Source organism: Entelurus aequoreus, linkage group LG01 (genome assembly GCF_033978785.1).
Source record: "Entelurus aequoreus isolate RoL-2023_Sb linkage group LG01, RoL_Eaeq_v1.1, whole genome shotgun sequence".
In the NCBI taxonomy this organism is placed as follows: Eukaryota; Metazoa; Chordata; class Actinopteri; order Syngnathiformes; family Syngnathidae; genus Entelurus; species Entelurus aequoreus.
The window spans coordinates 93,683,853-93,705,626 of record NC_084731.1 but is presented as its reverse complement, the minus strand read 5'-3'; the positions used below and the strand labels follow the sequence as shown (position 1 = coordinate 93,705,626).

General features: G+C 39.2%; 1 protein-coding gene across 11 annotated transcripts in view; it reads left to right on the top strand.

Annotated features, from left to right (window-relative positions):
• LOC133659722 (microtubule-associated protein tau-like) overlaps positions 1–21,774 on the top strand; it is a 124,786-nt gene that overhangs the window by 76,176 nt on the left and 26,836 nt on the right. For 5 of the 11 annotated variants that reach the window (XM_062062389.1, XM_062062378.1, XM_062062399.1 and 2 more), the window contains exons 4-6: positions 6,347–6,526; positions 6,710–6,784; positions 14,232–14,459. In XM_062062389.1, coding sequence (XP_061918373.1) covers positions 6,394–6,526; positions 6,710–6,784; positions 14,232–14,459 — 436 coding nt within the window. In that variant the 5' untranslated portion in view covers positions 6,347–6,393. Of the gene's footprint in view, positions 1–6,346; positions 6,527–6,709; positions 6,785–14,231; positions 14,460–19,790; positions 21,399–21,774 lie in introns of all 11 variants that reach the window. The other 6 variants (XM_062062406.1, XM_062062451.1, XM_062062441.1 and 3 more) reach the window with 4 other exon arrangements.

Below are 21,774 nucleotides of genomic sequence, written 5' to 3'. Positions count from 1 at the left end.
GTAAAGGTCTCATAAGTGACGGAAACACACCTGAACTCTCAGACCAGGCTGGTTTATTCACGCACACACGCACAGGATTAAAGCAAGGTTGGCCACAGATTCCCTGCTAAATGGATGGTGACATTCCAATGTCAGCAGCACTTTGTGGAGGCATGACGGGTGACCCAGTTCGGGTGGAGGGAAGGGGGGGGGGGACGGAGGTGAGGTCGGATTAAGGATGCGACGGGGCGGGGCGGCGGTGGTGAGGGATGCTGCCGGGGCGGGGAGGTGAGGTTGAGCCAAGCAAAGAAGAGCACCTGTCTGCCCGCTGAGATGGTGTTTGGATGGTTTGAGCATGATGGTGTTTTAACTGCAGATCAGGTGACATTAGCAGCAGTAAATATCAACATCTCTCCTTTTCTTGTGCTGCATCTTCCAACAGCTGGGATCCTAATGTCTTTTCATGTTACTTGTTCCCTCCTCTGCCCTCAGCTCCATTTTGTATACCTTCCTCCTTTCTTCCTGGCAGTGGGTGTGACGGAGGTCAGCCATGTGTACGTTGGTAAACCTGACAACTTTAAGAGCACCATGAATTGATTAACGTGGATCCACCGACTTAAACAAGTTGAAAAACTTATTCGGGTGTTACCCATTTAGAACAACTTTAGAACACATTTAGGACACCTTTAGGACACATTTAGAACAGTTTTAAGACACATTTAGGACACCTTTAGGACACATTTAGAACACTTTTGGACACATTTAGAACAGTTTTAAGACACATTTAGGACACATTTAGAACACATTTAGAACACCTTGAGACAACATTTAAAACACATTTAGAACAACTTTAGAACACATTTAGAACAACTTTAGGACACATTTAGAACACACTTAGAACAACTTGAGACAACATTTAGAACACATTTAAAACAACTTTAGGACACATTTAGAACACCTTTAGGACACATTTTGAACACCTTTAGGACACATTTTACAACACATTTAGAACACCTTTAGGACACATTTAGAACACCTTTAGGACACATTTAGAACACCTTTAGGACACATTTAGAACACCTTTAGGACACATTTAGGACACATTTAGAACACCTTGAGACAACATTTAGAACAACTTTAGGACACATTAGAACACTTTTAGGACACATTTTACAACACAATTAGAACATCTTTGGGACACATTTAGAACACCTTTAGGACACATTTAGAACACCTTTAAGACACATTTAGAACAACTTTAGGACACATTTAAGACACACTTAGAACACCTTGAGACAACATTTAGGACACATTTAGAACAACTTTAGGACACATTTAGAACACCTTTAGGACACATTTAGAACACATTTAGAACAACGTTAGGACACATTTAGAACAACGTTAGGACACATTTAGAACACCTTTAGGACACATTTAGAACACATTTAGGACAACTTTAGGACACATTTAGAACACCTTTAGGACACATGTAGAACACCTTTAGGACACATTTTGAGCATCTTTAGGACACATTTAGAACACCTTGAGACAACATTTAGAACACCTTGAGAAAACATTTAGAACACATTTAGAACAACTTTAGAACACATTTAGAAAACTTTAGGACACATTTAGAACACCTTTAGGACACATTTAGAACACCTTTAGAACACATTTAGGACACATTTAGAACACCTTGGGACAACATTTAGGACACATTTAGAACAACTTTAGGACACATTTGGAACACCTTTAGGACACATTTGGAACACCTTTAGGACACATTTAGAACAACTTTAGGACACATTTAGAACACTTTTAGAACACCTTGAGACAACATTTAGAACACATTTAGAAAAACTTTAGGACACATTTAGAACACCTTTAGGACACATTTAGAACACATTTAGAACAACTTTAGGACACATTTAGAACACCTTTAGGACACATTTAGAACACATTTACAACAACTTTAGGACACATTTAGAACACCTTTAGGACACATGTAGAACACCTTTAGGACACATTTAGAACATCTTTAGGACACATTTAGAACACCTTGAGACAACATTTAGAACACCTTGAGAAAACATTTAGAACAACTTTAGAACACATTTAGAAAACTTTAGGACACATTTAGAACACCTTTAGGACACATTTAGAACACCTTTAGAACACATTTAGGACACATTTAGAACACCTCGAGACAACATTTAGGACACATTTAGAACAACTTTAGGACACATTTGGAACACCTTTAGGACACATTTAGAACAACTTTAGGACACATTTAGGACACATTTAGAACACTTTTAGAACACCTTGAGACAACATTTAGAACACATTTAGAAAAACTTTAGGACACATTTAGAACACCTTTAGGACACATTTAGGACACATTTAGAACACTTTTAGAACACCTTGAGACAACATTTAGAACACATTTAGAAAAACTTTAGGACACATTTAGAACAGCTTTAGGACACATTTAGAACACCTTTAGGACACATTTAGAACACATTTAGAACATCTTTAGAACACCTTTAGGACACCTTTAGAACACCTTTAGGACACATTTAGAACACCTTTAGGACGCGTTTAGGACACATTTAGAACACCTTTAGGACACATTTAGAACACCTTTAGGACACATTTAGAACACCTTGAGACAACATTTAGAACACATTTAGAACAACTTTAGGACACATTTTAAAACACCTTGAGACAACATTTAGAACACCTTTAGGACACATTTAGGACACAATTAGAACACATTTAGGACACCTTTAGAACACCTTTAGGACAACTTTAGGACACATTTAGAACAACTTTAGGACACATTTAGAACACCTTTAGGACACATTTAAAACACCTTTAGGACACATTTAGAACACCTTTAGGACACATTTGGAACACCTTTAGGACACATTTAGTACACCACTGGTGTTAATTTTCAATCCATCAAGATCCAAAAAAAAATGGTAACACTTTAGTATAGGGAACATATTCTAAGTAACAGAGACTTAATTTAGAGTTATTTGGACACTAGGGGAACATATAAGGGTTAGGGTTAATAATTCTGAGGTTATTGAGGGAAGACTCTTAGTTAATGGCTTACTGGTTGTATAATAAGGCCATGCAGAAAAAGGCATTAATAAGTACTTAATAATGACTAATTAAGAGCCAATATGTTACTAATTTGCATGTTAATAAGCAACTAATTAATAGTGAATATGTTCCCCATACTAAAGTGTTACCAAAAAAATATCAAAAATCAAATTACAGTATGTTATTTATGTAGTTTGATCATTTTCCTCGACCGATGTACTAAAATCACATGGTTTATTTTGTACATATGTAGCATCATCTACAAAGATACAAATAATTGCTATTGCGACATCCAGTGGACACATTTAGAACAGCTGTTTTTGTTTTGTTTTTCCATTCAAAATTTTCAGGGTAATTTTTATACTTGGCAAACTCGGATAAAACCTGTCCGCGGGCCTGATCCGGCCCTCGGGCCGTACGTTTGACACCCCTGATTTAGACAAAGGTATTGGCACACCTATACATCTAGTGAAAATGCAGAGGTGCATACCGTACTGTAGATTGGGGGGGGTCAAGATGATTCCACTAACTAATTTGCATAATTGGCATAATGCAGGAGCTTTTTATGGACGCTGTGGAAGAGACAAAAGTTGTGAAAAAACATGAAAACAAAATAACTTCGGTTCGTTTTGTTGTTCTTTAAATAGTTCTCGCTCTAAGTGCTTTTGGAGGATGGGCCCAGAACGGGACCCGCTGCCGGTTGAGAAGAGAGATACGAGTTTTCATGTCAGTCTCCAAAAGTCCCCAAAAAGACCAGAAAAGTTTGCCAGCTTTGCTGCTAATTGCTTATTTAAAAAATGAAGTCTTTAGAGGGGTCTGATTGACAAAGTCTTCTTATTCTCTGGCAGACCAGGTGCTTAAGTGGAGATAGTGGAGAAACAAAGATCCCGATATTTAAGTCATGTGTATCGGCTGATATAGATCCGATCAGATATTGATATGGATCAGCATGTATTTTATGTACTTTTATTATTTTGTGGTGTGGAATGTTAGAAAACGCTTGTTTAAGTGAATTTACTCAGTCAAATCATGCTCAGTGGCCTTGTGGTTAGAGTGTCCGCCCTGAGACTGGAAGGTCGTGAGTTCAAACCCCGGCTGAGTAATTCCAAAGACTATAAAAATGGAGCCCATTGCCTCCCTAACTTGGCTTTAAGAGTTGAAATTGGGGGTTAAATCACCAAAATGATTCCCGGGCACGGCCACCGCTGCTGCTCACTGCTCCCCTCACCTCCCAGGGGGTGGAACATGGGGATGAGTCAAATGCAGAGGATAATTTCACAACACCTTGTGTGTGTGTGACTATCGTTGGGACTTTAACTTTAAATTTAAAGGCCTACTGAAAGCCACTACTACTGACCACGCAGTCTGATAGTTTATATATCAATGATGAAATCTTAACATTGCAACACATGCCAATACGGCCGGGTTAACTTATAAAGTGACATTTTAAATTTCCCGGGGAACTTCCGGTTGAAAACGTCTATGTATGATGACGTATGCGCGTGATGTCGATGGTTGAAGCGGAAGTATTCGGACACATTGTATCTCAATACAAACAGCTCTGTTTTCATCGCAAAATTCCACAGTATTCTGGACATCTGTGTTGGTGAATCTTTTGCAATTTGTTTAATGAACAATGGAGACTGCAAAGAAGAAAGTTGTAGGTGGGATCGGTGTATTAGCGGCCGGCTGCAGCAACACAACCAGGAGGACTTTGAGTCGGATAGCAGACGCGCTATCCGACGCTAGCCGCCGACCGCATCGATGATCGGGTGAAGTCCTTCGTCGCGCCGTCGTTCGCTGGAACGCAGGTGAGCACGGGTGTTGATGAGGGCTGGCGTAGGTGGAGCGCTAATGTTTTTATCACAGCTCTGACGAGGTCCCGTAGCTAAGTTAGCTTCAATGGCGTCGTTAGCAACAGCATTGCTAGGCTTTGACAGGCGGCACAGCATTAACCGTGTGGTTACAGGTCCAGTGTTTGGTTCGGTGTCTCCTGATAGTAGTATTGTTGATCTGCTGTCTATCCTTCCAGTCAGGGGCTTATGTCTTTTGTTTCTATCTGCATTTAAGCACGATGCTATCACGTTAGCTCCGTAGCTAAAGTGCTTCACCGATGTATTTTTGTGGAGATAAAAGTCACTGTGAATGTCCATTTCGCGTTCTCGACTCTCATTTTCAAGAGGATATAGTATCCGAGGTGGTTTAAAATACAAATCCGTGATCCACAATAGAAAAAGGAGAAAGTGTGGAATCCAATGAGTCCTTTTACCTAAGTTACGGTCAGAGCGGAAAAAGATACGTCCTGCACTGCACTCTAGTCCTTCACTCTCACGTTCCTCATCCACGAATCTTTCATCCTCGCTCAAATTAATGGGGTAATCGTCGCTTTCTCGGTCCGAATCGCTCTCGCTGCTGGTGTAAACAATGGGGAAATGTGAGGCGCCCTTCAACCTGCGACGTCACGCTACTTCCGGTACAGGCAAGGCTTTTTTTTTATCAGCGACCAAAAGTTGCGAACTTTATCGTCGTTGTTCTCTACTAAATCCTTTCAGCAAAAATATGGCAATATCGTGAAATGATCAAGTATGACACATAGAATGGATCTGCTATCCCCGTTTAAATAAAAAAAATTCATTTCAGTAGGCCTTTAAGTTATCGTGCCGTGATTTTACCACTTGGGAGTATAGATTTTTCTCCATGTGGCCCCCCGATCTAAAATGACATTGACACACCTGAATTACTAATTATTATTTATAGAATAATTGTCCAAAATGTTTTGGTAAGAGAATAATAATTCTGGGGGGAAAGGAGGGGTTTATCCCTTTATTAACACTAATTAACTAAAAAGATACTGCTTTCCTTTCCGGTGGGGGGCTGCTGCCAGTGTTGCACTTAGATTGCAGCGTGTTTAGGGCCTCTTGTGTCTGGACGGAGAGAGACTGTCAATATCATCTGCTCGACCTCTGAGGGACCCTGCCCCAGTTGCCATGGCAACAGCCTCCCTGTCAGCGGTTATAGGATACGAGTGGTGTGCTTGGTTTTCTGAACGCTAACACTGTAGTGTGGGTAATATCATTAAAATGTTTCATGGCATTTTGTGACGCTTAATTGTCGAAAAGTGACAAAAAAATATGTGCTTTGCACGGACAAAAGAATAATTTCTCAGCAGAGCGGCGTGGTGACTTGCTCCCTCTGGTGGCGAGTCGTGACACCGCACCTGCAGTCCCTCATCATATTGGTGGTTCCCTTTGTCTCGCAGGTGAGCCGTTCTTTCCCCCCGCCGTCCCAGCAGGCAGGCAGGCAGCCATGGCAGATGGTCGGCAGCCAGAGGAGCACTGGGCCTCCAACGGCCGAGAGAACGGCGAGAACGGCCACTCCGCCTACAGCTACCGGGAGAACGGCTGCAACGGCGGCGCCGCCGCACACCCCGGGACAACAGGTACGTGTTTGGGACTGTCGATGGAGTTCTGTCCGTGGCTGTAACCGTGCCATCCGTGATGTAAGTGTCCACATTACCTGCTGATGCAATCCTAGACAATATTAGGATACACTCCATTTTCTTCCTTCCACCCATGTCTTGTCTACCCGGTGTGTGTGTGTGTGTCTCTCTCTCCCTTCACAGTGGATGACTCAGCCAATTTGCCTCCCTCCCCTCCTCCCTCGCCGTCCGCTGGGCAGATCGGGCCGGCGGCACAAGGTACTCCCCCCCTCCCCCTCCCCCCCACGATGCACACTTTTAGGCCGCTGAGAGCATCCGCATGGTGGCGTGAACCGAACTGACCACCAAACATGTCAGCCACTTCTCCTCTTTACACTTTGGCACCACCTTACCCGAGTCACCTCATTAGCCAGATCACCTGTCCTGTATGTGTCACGCACTGTGGTGTTGCAGCATGTTCTTTCACCTTCGTACGGTACATATAGAAGGGTAAACGGTAAGTGAATGCATCATGTCAAATTTTAGTGGAACCGCTAAAGTCAAACACATTTCGTAGGGAGTGTGAAAGTCAGGATATTACACTTCCTTACTAATGTTCAATGAGTCAATAGACTAGTGTTGTCCCCATACCAATATGTTGGTACCGGTACTAGGGGTGTGGGAAAAAAATCGATTCGAATTCAAATCGCCATTCTCACGTTGTACGATTCAGTATCGATTCTCATTTTTCAAATTTTTTTATTTTTTTCTTATTAGGGACCGAATGTCCCTTTTGGGACAGAGGACCCTATTGTAATTGTAAGGTTTTATTATTTCTTTATTATTATACCGCCACCTCTGAGCTGTAATTTGACCCCCTTAAAATACTTCAAAACTCACCAAACTTTACACACACATCAGGACTGGCGGAAATTGCGATCTAATAAAAAAACCGAACCTCAAAACTCCAAATTGCACTCTAGTTATTATTATTCCGCAGCTTTGCGCTGTAATTTGACCCCCTTAACATGCTTCAAAACTCACCAAATTTGACACACACATCAGTACTGGCGAACAAAACGATTTAGTCAAAAAAACCAAACCCCAAAACTCAAAATTGCGCTCTAGCGCCCCCTAGGAAGAAAACACAGACAAAACTGCTTGTAACTTCCAAATGTCGTAGAGACATGAAACAAAAACCTCTATGTAGGTGTGACTTAGACCTAGATTTCATACACAGACATCCTTCAGCAAAAATCAACAGGAAGTTGGCAATCACCCCTTCAAAACAAAAGTTTCATAAAAACACTCATTTTTGCCTCTTTGAGCTGTAATTTGACCCCCTTAAAATACTTCAAAACTCACCAAACTTTACACACACATCAGGACTGGCGGAAATTGCGATCTAATAAAAAAAAACGAACCCCAAAACTCAAAATTGCGCTCTAGTTATTATTATTCCGCAGCTTTGCGCTGTAATTTGACCCCCTTAACATGCTTCAAAACTCACCAAATTTGACACACACATCAGTACTTGCGAACAAAACTCTTTAGTCAAAAAACCAAACCCCAAAACTCAAAATTGCGCTTTAGCGCCCCCTAGGAAGAAAACACAGACAAAACTGCTTGTAACTTCCGAATGTTGTAGAGACATGAAACAAAAACCTCTATGTAGGTGTGACTTAGACCTAGATTTCATACACAGACATCCTTCAGCAAAAATCAACAGGAAGTTGGCAATCACCCCTTCAAAACAAAAGTTTTATGAAAACACTCATTTTTGTCTCTTTGAGCTGTAATTTGACCCCCTTAAAATACTTAAAAACTCACCAAACTTTACACACATCAGGACTGGCGGAAATTGCGATCTAATAAAAAAACAGAACCCCAAAACTCAAAATTGCACTCTAGTTATTATTATTCCGCAGCTTTGCGCTGTAATTTGACCCCCTTAACATGCTTCAAAACTCACCAAATTTGACACACACATCAGTACTTGCGAACAAAACTCTTTAGTCAAAAAACCAAACCCCAGAACTCAAAATTGCGCTCTAGCGCCCCCTAGGAAGAAAACACAAACAAAACTGCTTGTAACTTCCAAATGTCGTAGAGGCATGAAATAAAAACCTCTATGTAGGTGTGACTTAGACCTAGATTTCATACACAGACATCCTTCAGCAAAAATCAACAGGAAGTTGGCAATCACCCCTTCAAAACAAAAGTTTCATAAAAACACTAATTTTTGCCTCTTTGAGCTGTAATTTGACCCCCTTAAAATACTTCAAAACTCACCAAACTTTACACACATCAGGACTGGCGGAAATTGCGATCTAATAAAAAAAACGAACCCCAAAACTCAAAATTGCGCTCTAGTTATTATTATTCCGCAGCTTTGCGCTGTAATTTGACCCCCTTAACATGCTTCAAAACTCACCAAATTTGACACACACATCAGTACTGGCGAACAAAACGATTTAGTCAAAAAATCAAACCCCAAAACTCAAAATTGCGCTCTAGCGCCCCCTAGGAAGAAAACACAGACAAAACTGCGTGTAACTTCCAAATGTCGTAGAGACATGAAACAAAAACCTCTATGTAGGTGTGACTTAGACCTAGATTTCATACACAGACATCCTTCAGCAAAAATCAACAGGAAGTTGGCAATCACCCCTTCAATACAAAAGTTTCATAAAAACACTAATTTTTGCCTCTTTGAGCTGTAATTTGACCCCCTTAAAATACTTCAAAACTCACCAAACTTTACACACACATCAGGACTGGCGGAAATTGCGATCTAATAAAAAAAAACGAACCCCAAAACTCAAAATTGCGCTCTAGTTATTATTATTCCGCAGCTTTGCGCTGTAATTTGACCCCCTTAACATGCTTCAAAACTCACCAAATTTTACACACACATCAGTACTGGCGAACAAAACTCTTTAGTCAAAAAACCAAACCCCAAAACTCAAAATTGCGCTCTAGCGCCCCCTAGGAAGAAAACACAGACAAAACTGCTTGTAACTTCCGAATGTTGTAGAGACATGAAACAAAAACCTCTATGTAGGTGTGACTTAGACCTAGATTTCATACACAGACATCCTTCAGCAAAAATCAACAGGAAGTTGGCAATCACCCCTTCAAAACAAAAGTTTTATGAAAACACTAATTTTTGTCTCTTTGAGCTGTAATTTGACCCCCTTAAAATACTTCAAAACTCACCAAACTTTACACACACATCAGGACTGGCGGAAATTGCGATCTAATAAAAAAAACGAACCCCAAAACTCAAATCTGCACTCTAGTTATTATTATTCCGCAGCTTTGCGCTGTAATTTGACCCCCTTAACATGCTTCAAAACTCACCAAATTTGACACACACATCAGTACTGGCGAACAAAACGATTTAGTCAAAAAATCAAACCCCAAAACTCAAAATTGCGCTCTAGCGCCCCCTAGGAAGAAAACACAGACAAAACTGCGTGTAACTTCCAAATGTCGTAGAGACATGAAACAAAAACCTCTATGTAGGTGTGACTTAGACCTAGATTTCATACACAGACATCCTTCAGCAAAAATCAACAGGAAGTTGGCAATCACCCCTTCAAAACAAAAGTTTTATGAAAACACTCATTTTTGTCTCTTTGAGCTGTAATTTGACCCCCTTAAAATACTTAAAAACTCACCAAACTTTACACACACATCAGGACTGGCGGAAATTGCGATCTAATAAAAAAAAAAAAACCCCAAAACTCAAAATTGCACTCTAGTTATTATTATTCCGCAGCTTTGCGCTGTAATTTGACCCCCTTAACATGCTTCAAAACTCACCAAATTTGACACACACATCAGTACTGGCGAACAAAACGATTTAGTCAAAAACCCAAACCCCAAAACTCAAAATTGCGCTCTAGCGCCCCCCTAAGAATAAAACACAGACAAAACTGCTTGTAACTTCCGGTAGGAATGTCGTAGAGACATGAAACAAAAACCTCTATGTAGGTCTGACTTAGACCTAGATTTCATACATTGACATCCTTCAGCAAAAATCAACAGGAAGTTGGCAATTCCCCCTTCAAAACAAAAGTTGTGTAAAAACAGTCACCTTTGCCTCTTTGAGCTGTAATTTGACCCCCTTAACATGCTTCAAAACTCACCAAACTGGACACACACATCAGGACTGGCAAAAATTGCGATCTAATAAATAAAAAAAAAACGACCCCAAAACTCAAAATTGTGCTCTAGGGCCCCCTAGGAAGAAAACACACACAACTGCTCCTAGGAAGAAAACTCAGACAAAACTGCCTGTAACTTCCAGTAGGAATGTCTTAGAGACATGAAACAAAAACCTCTATGTAGGCCTCACTTAGACCTACATTTCATATATTGACAACCCTGAGCAAAAATCAACAGGAAGTTTGCAATTTCCCCCTTCAAAACAAAAGTTTTGTTAAAACCGGTCACCTTTTTTCAAACATTATCTCTTCTGAGCGCGTTTTTCGTGTTGGCTTCAAACTAGCACAGGAGAGAGATTGAACCCTTCTGACTAAAAGTTGACCAAAGAGTTTTAATTACTGCTCCGGTTTGGAATTTATGTGCCGTCAAAGTCGGTCCCGTCCATCGCTGCTTGCAGCTTTAATTATTATTATTATTCTTTTTTTTTTTTTTTTTAATTAATCAATCCAACAAAACAATACACAGCAATACCATAACAATGCAATCCAATTCCAAAACCAAACCCGACCCAGCAACACTCAGAACTGCAATAAACAGAGCAATTGAGAGGAGACACAAACACGACACAGAACAAACCAAAAGTAGTGAAACAAAAATGAATATTATCAACAACAGTATCAATATTAGTTACAATTTCAACATAGCAGTGATTAAAAATCCCTCATTGACATTATCATTAGACATTTATAAAAAAAGAAAAGAACAATAGTGTCACAGTGGCTTACACTTGCATCACATCTCATAAGCTTGACAACACACTGTGTCCAATATTTTCACAAAGATAAAATAAGTCATATTTTTGGTTCATTTAATAGTTAAAACAAATTTACATTATTGCAATCAGTTGATAAAACATTGTCCTTTACAATTATAAAAGCTTTTTACAAAAATCTACTACTCTGCTTGCATGTCAGCAGGCTGGGGTAGATCCTGCTGAAATCTTGTATTGAATGAATAGAGAATCCTTTTGAATCGGGAAAATATCGAGAATCGCGTTTAATCGAAAAAAATCGATTTATAATCGAATCGTGACCCCAAGAATCGATATTGAATCAAATCGTGGGACACCCAAAGATTCGCAGCCGATTTAGCCGGTACTAAAATTATTCCAATACTTTTCGATACTTTTCTAAATATAGGGGACCACAAAAAAATTCATTACTGGCTTTATTTTAACAACAAATCTTAGGGTACATTCAACATATGTTTCTTATTGCAAGTTTGTCCTTAAATAAAATAGTGAACATACAAGACAACTTGTCTTTTATTAGTAAGTAAACAAACAAAGGCTCGTAATTAGTCTGCTGACATATGCAGTAACATATTGTGTCATTTATCATTCTATTATTTTGTCAAAATTATTAAGGACAAGTGGTAGAAAATGAATTATTAATCTACTTGTTCATTTACTGTTAATATCTGCTTACTTTCTCTTTTAACATGTTCTATCTACACTTCTGTTAAAATGTAATAATCACTTATTCTTCTGTTGTTTGATGTTTTACATTAGTTTTGGATGATACCCAAAATTTGGGTATCAATCCGATACAAAGTAGTTACAGGATCATACATTGGTCATATTCAAAGTCCAGGGACATATTTCCTGAGTTTATAAACATAATATACATTTAAAAAAAACAAAAAATGATGTGATGCCAAAAAATATTGACGTCATCATAGTAGTACCGACTAGATACGTGCCTGTACTTGGTATCATTACAGTGGATGTTAGGTGTAGATCCACCAATGGCGTTTGTTTACATTTTGAGGCCGGTGAGCTACGGTGCACTGCAAAAAGTCAGTGTTCAAAAACAAAAAGAAAAAAATACAAAAATGAGGGGTATTTTATTGGAACTAAGCAAAATGATCTGCCAATAGAACAAGAAAATTCAACTTGTCAAGACTTTCCAAAACAAGTAAGATTAGCTAACCTCAATGAACCCCAAAATACCTTTAAAATAAGTATATTCTCACTAATAACAAGTGCACTTTTCTTGGTAGAAAAAAAAAAGACCTTTTTGCTCAATATGTAGAAAAATATTCTTAAATTAAGTAAATGAAAATGACATAATCATATGCGCTTGGCATCATGATTTTTTTTTTTCATGCTTGAAGTAAGAAATTATTACTTTAAAAAAGTAGTTTTATACTTGTGAGTGTTGATGACACAGCTTTGCAACAGTTGATATTCTAGTTTCAAGCATGTTTTACTCAATATAGGTCATCAAATCTCAGCAACAAGCCGTAATATCTTACTGAGATCATTTAGGACCAAAACTAGAGATGTCCAATAATATCGGCCTGCCGATATTATCGGCCGATATATGCGTTAAAATGTAATATCGGAAATTATCGGTATCGGTTTTTTTATTGGTATCGTTTTTTTTTAGTGGTTTTTTTATTAAATCAACATAAAAAACACAAGATACACTTACAATTAGTGCACCGACCCAAAAAACCTCCCTCCCCTATTTACACTCATTCACACAAAAGGGTTGTTTCTTTCTGTTATTAATATTCTGGTTCCTACATTATATATCAATATATATCAATACAGTCTGCAAGGGATACAGTCCGTAAGCACACATGATTGTGCGTGCTGCTGGTCCACTAATAGTACTAACCTTTAACAGTTAATTTTACTCGTTTTCATTCATTACTAGTTTCTATGTAACTGTTTTTATATTGTTGTACTTTCTTTTTTATTCAAGAAAATGTTTTTAATTTATTTATATTATTTTACTAATTTTTTTAAAAAGGACCTTATCTTCACCATACCTGGTTGTCCAAATTAGGCATAATAATGTGCTAATTCCACGACTGCATATATTGGTTGATATCGGTATCGGTAATTAAAGAGTTGGACAATATCGGAATATCGGATATCGGCAAAAAGCCATTATCGGACATCCCTAACCAAAACCCTTAAAACAAGTAAAACACTCTAACATAAAATCTGCTTAGTGAGAAGAATTATCTTATCAGACAGAAAATAAGCAAATCTCACCATTATTTGAGATATTTATTCTTACTTAGATTTCAGTTTTTGCAGTGTATGCCTTTAAGTTACTCTAAAATCTTGCTCATTTGAACGTATTGCTAATTTTTTTTATATTGAAATCTTAAAATCCAGCCTGTCACAAAATGTTGTTAAAAAAAAAAAAAAGGGGCATTTTTTATGGACAACATTGGTTTATTATTATTATTTTTAGTCCCGGTTAGGGCACAGTTTAAGCACTGGTAAAAAGTAATACTTTTTCACCGATATTGGATCAAATATTGTTGTGTTTGACATTTAGGGTTCCACTGTCAATGTATCATGTATGCATGGTCATTTTTCACATCGCAACGTTATTCCCAATGTCCAATGGTAGCCTCAGAGTTTGTCCATCGCATCACATGCATCTCCATCTGAGGCTAAAATGTCTTGTGAACCGATGTAATTCCAGTTCCATCCATGTCTCACCCACCTGTCCCAATTCCCTTGTTTGAGAAGAGAAAGTAGAGCCTGTCAGTGCTCTCTCTGCGGAGGAGCGGCAGCAGGATGAGGAGGAAGTTGCCGGTTGCCAGGAGGAAGTGACATGTGAGCACCCGGGCTCTCTGCTCTTAGAGCAGACAGATTTGGTAACAGAACCGCAGGCTTTAGGCTGCGAGCAAGTCCAAACGCCTGAGGGTCTCAATGGAGGAAGTCCTCACAGGGAGCAAAGTCCATCACAAGAAGGTGTGTGAGTGTGCAGTTTGCACATGCAGGGCTGATTCCGAGTGTGTGTGTGCGTGTGCGTGTGTGTGTTTCTACCCTTCTTGAGACATCAACAAGGAAAAGTACCTTCCATATGAGGAGCGGTGAACAAGTTAGGACATAAATCATGGTCCCAATACGGAAAAACCATTGCATCTAATAGAGAGCCAAATACTAGAGTCCGTGAACATTGCTCCAAAGTCAGGATTTTTTTGTTGATTTAATGTACATACAAAAATTAACATTGACAGGTGCAAAGGCAGCAATATATGATAAAACAAGATGGGGCTAAAGAAGGACTTCCCTATTCATCCCCGAAAAAAACAGCCAGGTGAACAGCTGATTGTACGACTTCCGGTGCTGACGTAAGACAACCCGCGTCCTATATGTGACCATAGGGTGAACAAATACACTAAGACTATAGTGGCCATCAACAGTTAGCTTCTACAGCTGGGTTGCCCAAAGTGCGGCACAGGGGCCATCTGTGGAGATCTCATTTGCACCCCTGGTGGTGAAATCTGTCAAAATGCGGGTGGTCCCAAAAAGGAGGGATTTTTCAAATTGACTGTGTGTCGGTTTTAAAAGTGCTCCCCCTCTGGTCAACATATGAAATAAGTGTGTGTAAAAATTTGAAGTGCTCTCCTTCTGGCCAACATATGAAATAACAAGTGTGTGTAAGAAATTGAAATGCGCCCCCTTTGACGAAAATTAATTTAAAAAAAAATAATAGTAATAACTTGAAGTAAATAATGAACATTAAAAAACAATCACTAAAAATTTTTTAAAAAATAACTAAAAGCTTACCTTTTTTATATTTGCATAGTATGTATATATTATTAATGTTGTAAATACAAATCTTTATATGTCTAGAAAGAGTGGTCCTAAAGAGGTAGGCATTTTTCAGAGGTCTCAAGAAGGTAAAAAATACAAGTGTGTGTGTGTGCGTGTGCAGTCTTGTATTTCTACTCTTCTTGAGACATCAACAAGGAAAAGTACCTTCCATATGAGGACCGGTGAACAAGTTAGGACATAAATCATGGTCCCAATACGGAAAAACCATTGCATCTAATAGAGAGCCAAATACTAGAGTCCGTGAACATTGCTCCAAAGTCAGGATTTTTTTTTGTTGATTTAACATACAAAAGTGAACATTGACAGGTGCAAAGGCAGCAATATATGATAAAACAAGACGGCAGCTAAACAAGGACTTCCCTATTCATCCCCGAAAAAACCAGCCAGGTGAACAGCTGATTGTACGACTTCCGGTGCTGACGTAAGACAACCCACGTCTCATACGTGACCATAGGGTGAACAAATACACTAAGACTATAGTGGCCATTAACAGTTAGCTTCTACAGCTGGGTTGCCCAAAGTGCGGCACAGGGGCCATCGGTGGTCCGTGACTCTATTGTCATTGGCCATAAGCACATTACAAAAAAATTAAAAATAGAGATCTCATTTGCACCCCTGGGGGTGAAATCTGTCAAAATGAGGGTGGTCCCAAAAAGGAGGGATTTTTCAAATTGACTGTGTGTCGGTTTTAAAAGTGCTCCCCCTCTGGTCAACATATGAAATAACAAGTGTGTGTAAAAATTTGAAGTGCTACCCCTCTGGGCAACATATGAAATAACAAGTGTGTGTAAGAAATTGAAATGTGCCCCCTTTGGCCAAAATTAATTAAAAAATAATAATAATAGTAATAAGTTGAAGTAAAAAATGAAGATTAAAAACCAATAACAAACAAAAAATTTAAAAAAATAACTAAAAGCTTACCTTTTTATATTTACATAGTATGTATATATTATTAATGTTGTAAATACAAATCTTTATATGTCTAGAAAGAGTGGTCCTAAAGAGGTAGGCATTTTTCGGAGGTCTCAAGAAGGTAAAAAATACAAGAGTGTGTGTGCGTGCGGTCTTGTATTTCTACTCTTCTTGAGACATCAACAAGGAAAAGTACCTTCCATATGAGGAGCGCTGAACAAGTTAGGACATAAATCATGGTCACAATACGGAAAAACCATTGCATCTAATAGAGAGCCAAATACTAGAGTCTGTGAACATTGCTCCAAAGTCAGGATTTTTTTTGTTGATTTAACATACAAAAGTGAACATTGACAGGTGCAAAGGCAGCAATATATGATAAAACAAGACGGCAGCTAAACAAGGATTTCCCTATTCATCCCCGAAAAAAACAGCCAGGTGAACAGCTGATTGTACGACTTCCGGTGCTGACGTAAGACAACCCACGTCTCATACGTGACCATAGGGTGAACAAATACACTAAGACTATAGTGGCCATTAACAGTTAGCTTCTACAGCTGGGTTGCCCAAAGTGCGGCACAGGGGCCATCTGTGGTCCGTGACTCTATTGTCATTAGCCATAAGCACATTACAAAAAAAATTAAAAATAGAGATCTCATTTGCACCCCTGGTGGTGAAATCTGTCAAAATGAGGGTGGTCCCAAAAAGGAGGGATTTTTCAAATTGACTGTGTGTCTGTTTTAAAAGTGCTCCCCCTCTGGTCAACATATGAAATAAAAGTGTGTGTAAAAATTTGAAGTGCTACCCCTCTGGCCAACATATGAAATAAGAAGTGTGTGTAAGAAATTGAAATGCGCCCCCTTTGGCCAAAATTAATTAAAAAATAATAATAATAGTAATAAGTTGAAGTAAATAATGAACATTAAAAAACAATCACTAAAAATTTTTAAAAAAATAACTAAAAGCTTACCTTTTTTATATTTGCATAGTATGTATATATTATTAATGTTGTAAATACAAATCTTTATATGTCTAGAAAGAGTGGTCCTAAAGAGGTAGGCATTTTTCGGAGGTCTCAAGAAGGTAAAAAATACAAGAGTGTGTGTGCGTGTGTGCGTGCAGTCTTGTATTTCTACTCTTCTTGAGACATCAACAAGGAAAAGTACCTTCCATATGAGGACCGGTGAACAAGTTAGGACATAAATCATGGTCCCAATACGGAAAAACCATTGCATCTAATAGAGAGCCAAATACTATAGTCCGTGAACATTGCTCCAAAGTCAGGATTTTTTTTTGTTGATTTAACATACAAAAGTGAACATTGACAGGTGCAAAGGCAGCAATATATGATAAAACAAGATGGGGCTAAAGAAGGACTTCCCTATTCAAACGCGCCAGGTGAACAGCTGATTTTACAACTGCCGGTGCTGACGTAAGACAACCCGTGTCCCATATGTGACCATAGGGTGAACAAATACACTACGCTACTAAGACTATAGTGGCCATTAGCATTTAGCTTCTACAGCTGGGTTGACCAAAGTGCGGCACAGGGGCCATCTGTATATATTATTAATGTTGTAAATACAAATCTTTATATATCTAGAAAGAGTGGTCCTAAAGAGGTAGGCATTTTTCGGAGGTCTCAAGAAGGTAAGAAATACGTGAGTGTGTGTGTGTCTGCGTGTTTGAGCGCATGGGATTGATTTTTTTTTTTTTGCACGTTTTCCTTTAGCTTTCTGCAAATTTGCTGCACTTAGATCCTAAAGCTTGTCCATGGTCATTATTTTTTGCTTTTTCACGGTTCCATTGTCTTTTTACGTGGACTGTTATCGCCATATGGCTGCTGTCGGTGTGTTGCCAGCTGCATTACAAATGCAACTACCACTTGTCACACCGCAGATTGTGTGTTTGTTTGCGCAGAATATTGTGGTGCAGTCTGAAGAACGGCGACTTGTGTTGTTGCTTCCAGAACCATTATTGAAAGTGATTTTCTCTGGTTCTTACTTTTGAATTGCATTTGTCTTTGTTGCATTTTAAAGCAATGGGGGATATCATCTTCCTATTGTTACAACCATCACACTGTGATCATGAAAATCAGACTAGTGGGATATTTACCTCTTTTCTGTCCTCTCAACAGCGACAATACTTAAAACTTCAAAATCTAATCAAATTAATTACAAACTTATTAGTGTAGTTTTAGTGGGGTATATTTAGAAGTCAATGTTGTTTTTTTGTTCCCCTATTTACCTATGATAGGTGGTAATGGTTAGTTTATTTCAAACATGCTTCACCCAATTTCATTAGGTAAAAATTTGTGCACTTTCATCATTCAGAACGACTAAAAAGGAGAAAGGAGAAGCAGAGTTTAATCCTACCTTATCTCCGTTTCTCAGTCATTACTGATCGTCTGTTCACTTCCTATGTTGAGCGTGTCCCCATGTTACCATTTTCTCATAGGGAAAGGGAAAAATAAAAAATGTCTAATAATAGATACTGTAGATAGCGTATCGGTCAGATATCAGCAAAAAAAATGATATCTGCTCACATCTAAAATATCCAATATAAGCTCCGATACAAGCAGTCCTGCAGGCAGTTAATGTCTAAATGTCCTCCAATAACCACACAATGTTGGTATTTTCTTGTATTTCGGTAAAGTCATTTACAAAAGGTAAACATGATACCCTACTAGGGACTAGCAGCTACACAACAGCTAAGCACACAAGCTAGACATACATGATGTGTGTCCTCAATTGAACAATATTGCTGTATAAAACATGACATGTGTCAATATAAACAAATGTTACATATTACTTACGGATACAAAGTCTCCAAGGCAGAAGTATTATAGAAATTATCCAGTAACAAACGTGTCCACATCATTAAATTTACTGCATATCGTATCTGATCAATATAAGTATTGGCTACTGCTCAAGGCTTCAATATTGGAAGTCCTACACTCAATGGAAGAATAAGTAATTCCAGGAGTAAATACTGACATAAACATTGTATGATGAGTAAATAAATATATATAGGATGTATAATGACTTGTTATATAAATGATAAATCAATGACTTCAAACTAAATTATGACAGACACTATGGTTCCCTTTGCGAGAACAATTAAGCGATCAATTAATTTATCAGCGAGTGTGATTTGCCAGTAATTATACAAATTCATGTCATCAAAGTATTTACTTCATAATCATATTAGAGCAGGACACGTAGTGCTAGCTGGGCTGTGGGATGAGAAACTTTGTATAATTAGTTTTACAGTTCTGGATTAAATCCTGTAAATCAAGTAATTGCTCTCAGACTGACCAGTTTGTTGTTCCTTCCATAAGAATTCAATAATGTGTACTTTTATCCATCCAACATCATGCAAGTCATAACGTCATTGCAGTGGTGGGTGCACTGCCAAGTGTGTTTGGAGAGCGACTGTTTCTGTGTGCGCAAGGCCTTGGCTTGGCTGTCGTTGCTCAGCTTTAATGGAAGCCGCTTTTAGCTAACATGACTCAGCACAAAAACTGTACACTTTCCTTCAAACTTGCAGTCCAATCAGAAGAAAGTGTCCGAATGGAGATAACAGAGGCTGTGGAGGGAAAGGGAGCCATCTTTGCGATTAAATCCAATTCAAACGTTGGTGCTGAATTGAAGACCACAGGTGATACTTGTATTAAGTCGGGATCAAAAACCTACCTTGAGTTGGTCACAGCATCAGATATGGCGATAAGTGAAGGAGAAGATCAGCACGGCATTGCAACAAGGGAAGTAAAAGGACAGAGATCAAGAGCCTTTTCCGAAAGCTATTCCCCAGTCACCAAAGGTTCAGAGAAATGTTCCCCCGTGTTGCCTTCATCTGATTTCATCATAACCTTACCTGAGAAAGACACCTACCATCAACTACCTTCTGATCCACACACTTCTGAGCAATCAAGCACCTATTGTGATACTTTGGACCTAGCAGGCGACCTCGCTCGCACCTCCCGGCAGATTGATGGCATAAGACGAAAGTCAATGCCCGCCAATGTTCTCTGTAGCTCTTTGGCCAATCTCACCCTTGGAGAGCAGACTTCAAACCTGCTGGGTGATGAAAGACAGCTGCAGGACCTGGGTTACTCTGGACCCATGCCTTCCCCTGCTGACAAGCCAAGTCCAGAAGACTCCTCCTACTCTTGTTTTCCTGCGATAGAGGTCCAAGTGGACAATCTCGGAGCTACTGAAGGTGAAGGTAGTCATAAAGTGTTTAACCATGGACTAGCCCCAAAACCGCCTGTACGGGTGATACTTGAAAGGGCTGTGAACACTGGAATTAAACCGGATCGCCTAAGAATCCCAAAGACCACTCCAAAAGACAAACTGACCGAATTTCGTTTGGATGATATGAAAATCCAACCAATTCCCGAAGTAGATGTTGAAAGAGACTCCTCAAGAGAGGCCTCTCCTGTCCCGCCCGATTGTTCCTTCATATTTACATCTGTAGACACTGACAGTCAGGTTCCCTTGACTCTCACCTCACCCAAAAGCCTGGGTAGTGCCTCCAAAGGAACACCATTGTCTGGAGAGAAGACAAAGAAGGTGTCAGCTGAGCCTGATGGGATTAATACCCGACCAAGAGAAAAACCTGAGCAGGAAAACAAGGGCAAAAAAATGCCAGGTGATCACGGGACTACTGCAAGATCAGAAACAAGAGAAAAGGAAGAGATCCCCAAAGCCCTAAAGCCCTCAGATGGGAAGAGTACATTCTACTTACAGGAAGACTCTCCTAAGCCACAATTACCCTCTCTAAGTATAATTATACCTCAAACACAAGTGGAAGAGGAGGATGATGCTGAGATTGCTGAAGAGCCACAAGAGATAAAAGATGATGCTGGAATAAATCTGCTCCCCAAAGAGGATCAGGCTGAACCCGAGATGCTCGAATTGGAAAACCACAGCGTTGAGACTTGCAACCCCTCTGTGTGCTCTGATGACCCATCACTGCCACAGCAGCAAACGGGTAACGCGAAGGAGATGCTTGGTTCGGATGTTGAAGAGGAGAAGAAAACAAGTATGGAGAACAGATCTAACAGAATAATTCAGAAGTTGGAAGTCAGCAGTCAAGCTGTTCATGAAGAAGAAGCTGCGGACGTCTCACGCAGTAGTTGGATTTGTTCAAAAGGTACTGAGAATAAATATCTTGTGACACAAAGTGGAACCTCTAACGTGGAACAAAATCCGTTTGGAGAGACTGGATGTTAATGGAAATATAAATAGTCTGATCCCGTTGTTATTTCAAAAGCTTTAATACAATTTGTTCAGGCAATTCTCTAAACGTCCAAATTATTATCTGTATTGAATATCTTCGCGGGCATATACAGTGGTACCTCGAGTTTAACTTTTTTGTGACGCAGCTTGTACCTGGAAAAACTAGTACTGCGAAACAGCATTGCGCATTGAAATTAATTGAAATAGTTTCATCTGTGCTTGGCCCCCCCAAAACAGCACAATTTTAACACGTAACATGCCTTTTTAAAAAGAAAAACTATCTTTTAGAT